This window comes from Oenanthe melanoleuca, chromosome 6, assembly GCF_029582105.1.
Source record: "Oenanthe melanoleuca isolate GR-GAL-2019-014 chromosome 6, OMel1.0, whole genome shotgun sequence".
NCBI lineage: Eukaryota > Metazoa > Chordata > Aves > Passeriformes > Muscicapidae > Oenanthe > Oenanthe melanoleuca.
This window is the reverse complement of record NC_079340.1, coordinates 19,395,519-19,407,515: the sequence shown is the minus strand read 5'-3', so window position 1 is coordinate 19,407,515 and position 11,997 is coordinate 19,395,519. Positions and strand designations below refer to the sequence as shown.

At 41.6% G+C, this 11,997-nt stretch overlaps 1 protein-coding gene across 1 annotated transcript; it reads left to right on the top strand.

Moving 5' to 3' along the window:
- Positions 1-423: 423 nt before the first annotated feature.
- On the top strand, positions 424-11,184 carry SLC35G1 (solute carrier family 35 member G1). Its single transcript, XM_056495194.1, is given in 4 exon segments — positions 424-547; positions 549-790; positions 4,584-4,764; positions 5,259-11,184. Coding segments are annotated over 4 exon segments (1,218 nt in total). The 5' UTR covers positions 424-512; the 3' UTR covers positions 6,019-11,184.
- Positions 11,185-11,997: the final 813 nt, after the last annotated feature.

The window sequence follows — 11,997 nt, the reverse complement described above, 5'->3', positions numbered from 1 at the left end:
AGTGCGGGAGGAGAGCCCGGCCCGGCTGAGCGGCGCGGGGTCAGAGCCGCGGACACACGGACACACAGCGCTGCTTTCATTTCGGGCGCGCGGATGACGCAACAACGCCCCTAAAATAACTTCGAGCCACCTTTTCCTAGCGTTTTATCTCCCCTGCTACGAACAGCCGCGGCCTGCCAGCCCCTCGCTCTCCGGCGGGGTCAGAGCTCCCCCTCCCGAGGCACCGCGGCCTCGCTGCTCCCCGCGCCGCTCCCGCTGCCCTCGCCGGGTCCCGCTCCGGGGGACGCCAGGAAGGAAGCGGCGGGCGCTGCTCCTGTCCCGGCAGGGCCGCTGGGCTCCGCCTGGCTCGCAGGCAGGTACCGGCCGCGGGAGGGACGGGCCGCCCGGCCGGCTCCAGGCGGGGCCTGGCGGGGGGTGGCGGGGCCGGGACCCGGGGCAGCCGCCACCGCGGGTGCTCGGCTCTGCGGGCGGGCGGAGGGGAGGCGGCGGGCGGCGCTGGGCGGCCGCACCGCATGCGCAGGAGGGCAGGTGTCGCCGGCAGCCGAGGAGCCGCCGGCAGCATCGTGGCAGCCGCGCGTCCCCATGGTGCCGGGTCAGGGCGGAGAGGGCGACGCTGCCCCGGCAGCGGGCGGGCAGGAGCCGGAGGTGCCGCCGGGCCGGGAGGACGGGCCGGATGCGGTGCAGCCGCGCGTGTGCCCGGCGCCCGGCGTCGAGGCGGCGGGCGCTGAGGAGCGCCGCGCTTGTGGCTGCTGCTCGGGCATGTCCTGGCCCTTCTGCTGTGAGGCACCCGGTGAGGAGGGGGAGTGGGGCAGGGGGCAGCGCCGTCCCGGCTGGGCTGCCCGCTCTCGGGGTGACATTGCCGGGCTGCGGGGCACTAGAAGCGGCCCGAGGGCACCGGGCCGTCCGCACGTGGCGGCGGGGCGGGGAGCGGCTCGGGCGGCTGCAGAGGGCGCCCGGCATCGGTGCCCACCCCGCCGCCGGCAGGAGCCGCTTCCGAGCCGTCCCGGGCGGCGGCGGCTCGCACCTGGTGCCCTCGGGTCACCTGCGAGCGGGTTCGGCCTCCCCCTTTTCTTCCCCTTTCTCTTGACAAGCCAGCCCCGGTGGAGGAGTCAGCGGGCCGGCCGGCACGGCGTGCTCCGTGCCCTTGTACCCTGCGCCGGTGTGGCGGGCGCGGCTCGGGCCCGGTGCCCCGCACGCCCCGGGAGCGGGCAGAGCGCCGGGACCGCTCATCCCCGGGGCAGGGCGGCTCTGAGAGAGCCTCGGGAGCGAGTGTTCCTCGGGAAAACAGTACTTCCTGTTTTTAAAGTTTTAAAGCAAGACTTGACAGGTTTGGGTGAATAGAGGTGCCTTCTGCCTATATGAACTTCTGGCACTATAAATGCATTTGAGAATGCACTTCAGTTAGTCCACGTACTTGGGACTGTGACTTTGTGACTTCTTGGGCAATTCTTACATTGCTTTAGTCTGAGTGTAATAATTTTGTCCTAACTCGAGTCCATGCATCACTTCTTGATAATTTTCAATTGATAAAGCCACAAGTGTATTGTGAAATATGGAACATGGAGATCGCTTTAAACATAAATGCCATCTTAAAATAATTTCTCAAGTTATCTGGAGTACTTTTCTTTAAAACGACTTCACTGAAAATGTGTTTGTCATAAAATAGACTAAAATTGACTTTCTAGCCAAAATTGACTTTCTAGCTGCAAATAGATTTGTTGGTGAGCTGTAGAGGGGCTAGAGTTCTTTACCAGTGAAATTCACATTAGTGTCACTTCTAAAGCAAAACTTAAGGGGAAAAAAACCAGTGTTTGAAACCCTGAGAAACTTTCATTAATTAACCAAAAAGAGTACTTTGGTTTTGGGTTGTCTGGCAAAATTGTTGACTGAGTCTATGACTGCCTATGAATCACGCTTAGATCTTGTCTGCATGACCATGATTAGTTCCAATGCAGGCTGTTCTGCTCCTGGCACTTCACAGACGTCAAAGAGAGCTCTTCTGCTTTTTATAATGTGGTGACTCTTCTGCCTTTCCTGAAGGTCTGGGAGAATCATCTTCTCACTGACCATCTTTCCTATAGCTAGTACTTTTCTCTCTCTGCTACTATTCTTGAGGTGCTTGTATGTGAGAAGTGGGATTTTCTTCATTGCTTGCATTTTGCAAGTATAAAAACTGTTTGAAATGAAGTACACCATTAAAAACACAATTAGAATTTATACATAAAACAAGGTGCACGAGGAGGCATTTACCTGTGACTTAAAACAGGAGTGGAAAATTGTTTGAAAGCATTATGTGTGGAGATGGCCAGGGAATAAAACTGGAAAACCAAATCTGTAGCCACTCAAAAAAGAGAACTTGAGTGCTGCTTGAAACCCTTTGATTTTCAGGCTGCTACATTCTTTGAGAAAAGCATGAGTGCTTTGGTGGTGTTAGGCTAGTATTTCGAGGCTTAATATTTCACGGGGTGGGAATGTTATCTTAATCTAACTTCTCCCTAAAACTTACTTTGAAATAAGTACTCTTCAGAACTGCAGTTCTTGTTTTTGGTAGAAGAACTTGGACCATCTTGTTTTTAAAAGGAAATAAAACACTTTCTCATTGCACTGAGTACATGCTTTGGCAATTCAATGTGTTGATGGTTTAAATTCTAGTGTTACAAGGTTCTGAAGATTCTGTTTCTGGTAGGCTTGGTATATTGGGCAGCTTACAGAAATTAGTTCCTTCTGATTTTTGTTTGTTCCTTACAATCCAAAGCTTATTTCTGGGTGTAAGATCCTTTTAGTGTATTTTGCTTTAATTTGATTGGTTTTCCATTTCAACACTTCCTTTATTTAGGTTGGCTTCATTCTGTAATAATCAGAGAAGCTATCATGCCTGAAATAAAAGTTAATAGTTCTGTTTGTTCTTGTTCATCCATAAGCCAGCCTGGGTTTGGATTTCCCATTTCAGTTATAGGCCAGTCTGATTCCTCTTTTTTCAGTATTAGAGACTGTTGATTTTGTAGTTCTGTTATGTGACTATGTGGATTAAGGCATTACATAGTTCATGAACATTTTTAAAATTCACTTTGTTTCATAGTTGGTAGATGCCCTGGTCCAGTGTTGGTTGATGGTAGTTTTTATAGTCAGTTTTATGTAAGAGGCTGTTGCTAAACAGAAGTATTTCAAGTAGAAGCTGTAACTCATTTTCAGCTGCAATGTGGCAGGATTCCTTGAAAAGCAAACCTTTTGCCTACTTCAGGTTGTGGTTGCTGTTGTTGTAAAGTCTGGGTCTCTAGGACTGTCAGCCTGCAGTCTCCCCTCTGAGGCAATAAGATGCAGTTTCTCAGCCTTGAGTGCTGATCTCAAGGAGGATCAAAATGGTTTTGACAAGTTTTGTTAAAAAAAAAAAAACCAACCCTCCCAAAACCACACTTAGTTGCTAAGCAACTCGCAGCAGTACCCGGCTGATTATGTTTTAGAGGATCCTTAAGGCTCACAGGCTGCCACACTAATGTGAGATGAGGCACTCTTTTATCAAAACACTGCTTCTGGGACGTGGAGTTCTTGCTCCTATCTTTAGAGGGAGGCACAGAAGAAAAGGTATCTCCCAGTCTTTTATAAAGGTAGAGGAAAAGAAAGAGATAGTGAGGTGATGTCCCACTCAGATTTTTAGATGGGCTCTGTTTTCCCTGATGTTCACCTCTAGGTTCAGTGGAAATGCTGTTCCTTTTATGCAATAAAGCAATAACCAAAACGGCTGATTTCCTTGCAGTTCTCTGTCTCACAGTTCTCCCTCTCCTTGCTTTTTTTTCTTTCTTTTTTTTTTTTTTTTTTTTTAATAGTTCAGAGTGGAGAAAATGAGTAGAACGAGGAAGAGTTGTTGAAGAGAGCCTGAGGAAATGAGGAAACTTGAATAGAAGCATTAGACTTGAGAAACTTTCAGGAAGGGGAGGTCTTCATGGAATGATAGATATCAGACCTTTGATGTTTTAACATTAGTTACTTATTTGATGCTTATTTGAAGAAAATATTTGGATTCTTACAGCAAGATTAAAATGTTATCAGTCTAGGTCAAATTTAGGGTGATTTAGCTGCAAAATAAACATGAGGTATAACAAAAATGATGTTCTGTACACAAATTTTGCATTGTGTATTTGTGAGAAAGGAAATAATATTTTTGCTTGGGAACCTTAGTTAACTAATCAGCTGATTCCCAAATAATAGTTTGAGAATCTGACCATGGACTGTTTTGTAGCGTACTATGTTTATTGGTTTCTGGGTCGAATTGTGAATAGTCCCTATAGTAAATCACCCATACTAGTCATACCTACAAGAAGTTGAGTCTACTAATTCGTGTAGAACTGTGATGTTTTGTATCCCAGGTGTTAGAGTTCATCTCTTACACTCTGTTTAAAAAAAAAAAAAAAAAAAAAAAGAGGGTCCATGATGGTCAGTGAAAAGTATTTTCAAGGTAGGTCTGGTAAATAAACATAATATTTGCATTTGTTTCTTTGGTTCCCCCTGTTCTCCATCACGAAAATCACTACAGATCAGAGAAGTCTTCTAATAGATCCTTATTAACTGCAGTTTATCTGTTGCAGGGACAAAGAAGAAAGCTAAGTGCCCAGGACTTGGTCTATTTTATACCATCCTGTCTGCCTTCCTTTTCTCATTGGCCTCTTTACTTCTTAAAAAAATAGAAGATGTGCATTCAGTGGAAGTGAGTGCATTTCGGTGTGTTTTCCAAATGGCATTTGTTCTTCCTGGTTTAATATACTACAAGTAAGTATAAAAAAAAGTTTAAATTTAAAGTTATTTCTTAAAACTAGATCTAGAATTTCACTCCTTAAATATGGTTGCAATGTTATTTTAGTTTGGACTTCAGTTGCATTATTTTAGTTTAGTTGATAGTTTCTTAATATGATTCAAAAAACTGAAAATCTTTGACTCCCTGAATGGTAGAGGCTTCTACTAAGATTATTGTATCAAATGCTTTGATTTCCACAACGGGGTGGTCTTAAAAAGACAGAAGGTAATTTGTAGATGCTCTTGGATTATTTTGCAAGCAAAAAATCAATCATTAGAAGAACAGGTTCGTACTCCGAAAGTGATTGGAGGTCTTGATGGAAGCAAGTTGGTCTGTGATCAGACAGTTAAGAGTATTTGGGTGTTAAACTCCCTTGTCTAGAAAAGTGTGTGCCATACTTAAATATATTTGGATGTTAGTCGTGAAATAAGCAAGACAGTGACATTAATGTAACATTTCTGTTTTTCAGAACAGGGTTTTTGGGACCAAAAGGTAAAAGAATTTTTCTTTTCTTCCGAGGATTCCTTGGGTCTACCGCAATGGTTCTTCTCTACTACGCTTTCCAAGTCATGCCACTGGCTGATGCCACTGTTATAACTTTCACCAGTCCTGTTTTTACATCGTTGCTGGCATGGATCTTTCTCAAAGAGAAATACAGCCTTTGGGATCTCCTGTTTACTCTCTTTGCAGTCACTGGAGTGATTCTTATTGCCAGACCACCATTTCTGTTTGGCTCACGTGTTACAGGCATTGAAGGAAGTTACTCAGATCACCTTAAAGGAACTATAGCAGCCATTGCAAGCACGTTATCCGCAGCTTCAACTATTGTTATACTGAGGAAGGTGGGGAAATCTGTGCACTACTTTTTGTCAATTTGGTATTACGCCGTCATTGGATTGGTTGGATGTATTATAGCATTATTTGTTTTGAATGAATGGCGTTTACCACACTGTGGTAGAGATAGGGTTTTTCTAATATTAATAGGCTTGTTAGGGTTGGGGGGTCAGATATTTCTCACAAAAGCATTACAGATAGAGAAAGCTGGACCTGTATCAATAATGAGGACAATGGATGTGGTGTTTGCTTTTATTTTACAAGTTCTCTTTCTCAATCACATACCAACTTGGTGGACTGTGGGTGGTGCCCTTTGTGTAGTAGCCAGTAGTTGTGGAACTGCCATTCGTAAGTGGAGACATAGTGTGAAAAAAGCTAAACAGAGGAAAATCTAACAATATAGACACTAATTCATTACAGAAACAAGCAATCTTGAAAGATATATAAATACAATATTTATTTTTATTTATTTTAAGTATCCCATTTACCAAATTGTAGTACCAAATTATATCCAGTAAAATAAGTTGACTTTTTACCAAAATTGAAGATGTTTTAGCAACTGATGAGGTATATACTTTAATTTCTTAGGCACGCTAATATGGGCAGTAGAAAGATACTTAAAAATTGTTGCTTCCTTTCAAAAGTGGACAATATTTATTTTTGTAGGGCTCCTGACTCTCCACTTAGACTCTTTCTTTATTTTATAGAGCAGTGGAAATAAGTCTGCCGGGCTTAATGCTATTCTGTGCTTGATTGCCACAGGGATTGCAGTACAAAAGTTAGAAGGGCATGAAGAGTTGATAATACTTAAACAACCAGCTTTTATAGAACAGATAAAGCTTGTACTTCTATAAGCTTTGTGATTATTATTTTGCACAAAACAGATGCCAAATATGGGTTTAATTTTAATTTGGATTCTAAAAGAACAAAAGTGATTTCATTTTTCCAAGTAATATCAAGAGAAAATTACCTTGTGAAAATTACCTATCAGTTTTGCTTTTTCAAAAAAAGAATTTTAAGTGTTTGTACTTACCTCACAGGCATGGTGAACCAATCTAATCACCTTTTTTTTTCAGAAGTGATTTTCCCTATAAACATGTCTTTAGTTGCTGCAGTCTCAGTGATGAGAGGCAACAGTTAATTCTATGCCATCCATAAATTAGCCCTTTCTTCTGGTATGGACTGCTGCGCTGTAGCTGCACTTTTCTTTATTCTATGCAAAAGATTATATTTTTTAGGTATTTAATATAGGTTATTTAATGCTGCTTATGACCCTTTCTAGATTCCTCTATACTAAAGTTCTTTATGAGACCAAGTTTGAGTCTCCTTTACCTTCATAAACTTAGGATGATTTACATTAAAGCTTTTGCTTATTTCGTAAGAATGTACAAGAGTGCAATGTAATTGCAGTTTCACAGAAGATGCAGGTTGGCCAAGGTCATACAAGGGTTCTACAGAAGAGGTTTGAGGAAAGCTTGGTGGAAGGATGATGCTGTGCATACACATCACATTCAGGCATGCACATGACATCAGACAGTGCTAGTGGGCAGCTTCAGTCCCACTTCTCACCCTGTCCTTCTTAAGTCTTTGTCACTTCTCTTGCACATCTCACTTTTGTAGGCTTTTTTTTGAATGCAACAAATACTAAAGAAAATACTTTTATTACTGACCTTGGTGTCCTTCACATTTCAGGAAGACTAAATGTTTAGTATCAGGAAGTAGGATTTTCCCAAGTTGAACATTACATACTTTTGGGTCTTGTCTCAGTAAAGTTTAAAGAAAATTTTAACTTGAATCTTTGTATCTTGAGGAGGCTTTCAGTTACTTACTCACTCTAGTGTTTTTCTAAAAGACGATGCCATGTTCTGTACACTTGATAGATTTATTTTTCTAAATCACTGAAGGTGGTGTTCATTTTCTTATTTTGATTTATAGATGTTTGGTCACATGTCTTTTCTTTTGCCAATACGCATTGCATACTGTCAGGGCAGATCTCAGGACTTCAATCCCAAAGGCACAAAATGCAAATATTATTTCAGGGTCAGAGTATCATATGATACATTGAGTTGGAAAGGGCCTGTCAGGATCATTGAGTCCAACTCCTGGTTCTGCACTGGACACTCCAAGAGTCACACCATGTGCCTGAGAACATTCTCCAAACATTCCTTGAATCAGATGGGCTTGGTGCTCTGACTGCTTCCCTGGGCACCTTGTTCCAGTCCTCTTGGTGAACCTGTTCCTGTTCCAGTCTAAACCTCTCCTGACTCAACTTCAGGCTGTTTACTTGAGTTCTGTCACTGAGCACAGGGAGAAGAGATCAGCACTTGCCCCTCCACTTTCTCTTATGAGGATATTGAAGACTTCAGTGAGGTCTCCCCTCAGTTTCTTCTTCTCCAGGGCAAAACAAGCCAAGTGACCTTAGCAACTCCTCCTAAGCCTTCCCCTTCAGACCCTTCAACATCTTCATGGTCCTCTATTAATCTCTCTTAACAGCTAATGTCTTTTTCTTACATTATGGCACTCAGAAGTGCCCCCAGCACTCAGTGCAACACCCAGTTGTGGGATAATCCCCTCCCTTGCCCGGCTGGATGCTGTGCCTGGTGTCCCCCAGGCTGCCAGGGCACTGCTGACTCTTGTTCACCTTTCCATTCACCAGCACCCTCAGATCCCTTTCTGTGTGCTGCTCTCCATTCCCCAGTCTGTCTGTTGCCCCACCCCAGCTGCAGAATCTGTCACTTGACTTTGTTAAACTTCATATATTTGGTGATTGCCCAGCCCTCTAATTTACCAAGGTATCTGCAGGGCCTCCCTCCATTTGAGGGAGTCAACAGCTCCTGCCAGTTTAGTGTCATTCTTGGTATTCCTTGGAGTCCTGTGTCCAAGTCATTAATGAGGATGTTGAAGATAGCTGGGGTGAGGTTAGAGCCCATTAGAGGCTGGATGCCAGTCTAATGTCACCCCATTCTCTTTGTGCCTGACCCGTGAGCCAGTTGCTCACCCATTGTGTAACACAGTTATCCAGCTGTGTGCTGGGCGTTTTGTCCAGAAGGATGCTCTGACAAAAGCTCTGCTGAAGTCCAAAAAGATTGTGTGCTGGCTTTCCTAGATTGACTAGGTGGGCTACCCTGTAGTGGAAGGAAATCAGGTTTGACAATCAAGATTTGCCGTTCATGAAGCCATGCTGGCTGGGACCAATGACTGAATTGTCCTCCAGGTGTTTTTCATTACCTCACAGAAAAACCTTTTCTATGTATCTGGATATGACGAGCTGTCTTTGTCCAAGTTTCTGTAGGTAAAACCTGCACCCTGAATCTGAATGTGTTTATGGATATGAGAAGATTCCACTTGAGTGTTAGAATCGGTTCCTGCTCACAGCTGTCTGTTCTCTGCTTTTCCTGAATGCTGCAGCTCAGCTACTGCTGACAAGGTCAGGAAACTGCTTTACTATCTCTTAAATGCCTCACATAATAATAAAATTCCAGTTTGGCACCTTTATTGCTTAATACTTGAAACTGTGAACTGGGATTGTTTTTCTGCTCCTGAGCCATCACTGCCATTGAGAACAGTTTTCAGGAGAAGGAAGGAAAACAGACTGCTTCATTTTTTTACTGCATTTTTTACTGCTTCAGTTCATGTAATATGCATGTGTTTGAATTGCCACTTACAAAGGTGTGGTTCCAAAGCAGTTCAGATTGATGCAAACTTGGATTGTCAGCTAGCCCTGCTGTCTCCTCTTGGCTCAATGCTTATGTGGTTATGTGATGATGAGCTACCCCTGGGAGCTGATCCAGTACATATCTTTTTAGTAAGGTTGTTGGAGAGGGCAAAAGCAGTGTAGCCTAAACTTGATGACAGTATAAAAACATTAGGAAGTTGAATTAGGTGATAGTTTAAATTACAGCCTATGAATGCTGCCTTGTCAGTACAGAATAAAAATTATGTGGAAGCTTACATTTAAAAACATCTTTAGTTTGTATGATTTCAATGAATCTTGTTTAGACTTAATAGAGAAGAGCAGCTTACTGAAGAAAGGATTGTTTTCTTGCCCTTAACACATAAGTAAAAGTAGAAAACTGCTACATGACCAGAAATCAACATCTAGTTATAGTGGTTTGTAATTTTTGTCTCAAGTTCTAGCAGAAACTCTTTCAAAATATTGCTTGTGCCAAAACCCCCAGATGATTGGTTTTTTTCTTTGTTCAAACATACAGGGTTTCCTTATGGCTTCATCTGCTTATTTCCTCTTGCTGTTCTTAAACCTTGCTAAATATTTAAGTTGTTAAAATAATAATCTAAACCAGATCCTATGTTGGAGGATGTATGTTTTGGAACATTGTTTTGATTTTGATCGATCTTTTAGGGAACTGTTTAACTGGAATGAGAATTAAGGACTTGACTGGGGCTTCTCTATCCATAAAGTATGACAAGCTAGTTTCTGTAATTGGTTTTTCTAGGTGATGTTGGGAATGAAAGACATTTAAGCTTTAAGTTCTTCAACCACCTCAATTTTAAAATTTTTCTTCCTGTCAAATACAGGCTGAAAACCTAAATATTAGTTGCAAGCCTTAAATATAATTAAACTACAGAAGTGTGGGTAGCATGAAATGCTGGGTTTTTTTAGCTGAAAATATTTCTTAAAATTTATGTTAGAAGTGTAAATCTTTTCTTCAAAGCTTAACAGTTTGAGAATCTGAAATGAAACTGGCTGAGCCTTGATTCTTTCAGATTCTGATCTTTTTTAGCTTTTTAATACAGCAAGTTTCTCAGGGTCAAAAGTTATTTTTCTGAGCTTTGAGTCAGGAATATATTGATGTTCATTGTCTGTAGTGTCCTATTGTGATCTTTAAAGTAAAGTTGGATAAATATATTATTCTAATAGAAACTCCTTCCTGTGTAATATGATGGAATATTGTTTCATTGCAATTGCTTTTGTTATAATGTTAAGTTTCTCTTGAATTTCAATGTATTCATTCAATGTTCTGATTTCAGTGGATTCTCAATAGAAGGAGTAATAATTAGTTACTGGTTACTTTGCACAGAAACATAAGGATAAAAAGATTTAGTTGTTACTGATGTATCATAAGTTTGGTTCCTGTGTTCTTTACTATGCAAGACACTAATTGCTGGTCTTCAGTGAAACTTTGTAGCCTTAAAGCCTTATTTGCCCAACTCTTCTGTAGAAAGCTGATGGCTTTGTACTGTCACTGTGCAGCAGCCAGTTTCTTTCAGGTTAAGTTAGTTGTTTAAAGGATGCTCTAAAAGCCCTTTAAATAAGGGCTTTTAAATAAGTCTGCACTAAGAATTTGACAAGCTCATTGTGTAGACAAGGGTGGTCTATATAATTAAAATGAATTTCCAGCATTTGTCTTAACACCAGGCATAAAGTAACCTCAATATAACAACATTGGTGATACTACTAATGAATTGTGTAATTTTTATTCTGAAGACAGATTCCCAGTTCCAAGAAGTAGTCCAAGATGGTCCTTCCTGTAATTAGTAATTTCAAAATGGATCATACTTCCCTTGATGATAATTTAAAATAAACAACTATTTCCATGGTATTTTCTCTTCTTTGAGCTTTTGTTTGAGAGCTGTCTGTTGAAAGGTTTATTTCTAGGGAGACAGCCTCTGTCAAAGTTATTTCCTTGTAACTAGCAGTAGTTACCCAGGAAGAGTCTGTTTTTTAGTTCTCTAACCATGATTACCATGTCAGGCTCATCTGTGGCATCAGCCCCACAAGGGTAATAAAAACATTGTCTCTGTCCCTGCATGGATTCAGTGTTGGCAGTGCTGACAGCAGATGTGAACACTGACTTCAGCAGGACATTGCAGCTACCAGCAGAATGTTTTTCGGGTCATTGCTGCCTGTCCATCCAAAGAAAAGTTGTGCTTTATGTTCCTGCAGATGCAGGTGACTTCAAGGGGGAACACACATAGAGTTCTATGGTGATAACTTCTGTATATCAGAATAAATAATTTCCTATGTTGTGTGAATTATTGTTTGACAAAAAGGGGGTAAAAATACCCTCAGCATTAATTAAAGGATTTTTGCTATGTCCTATATATTGTTAAATATGTGTTGAATTATGTGTTTTGTAGAAGTTACTGGCTTTGTTATGTAGTAGTATATTTTTATAGACAATTCTTATATATTGAAATGTTAAGAATATTTTCGTAAGAGATTTATATTCTTCATTGCTAATAAAATGATCCTGATGAATTAATCTCTGTTTTTGCATTGATTAGTGGAATATAACTGAAAGCATTGTTTGTAAAACTTAATGAAAGAACTGTTAATCAAACAGTCCCTGATAAATATGAACATAGGCCTTCTGCTAGTATTATCATGCTGCATCACTTTTTATACCTTGCAA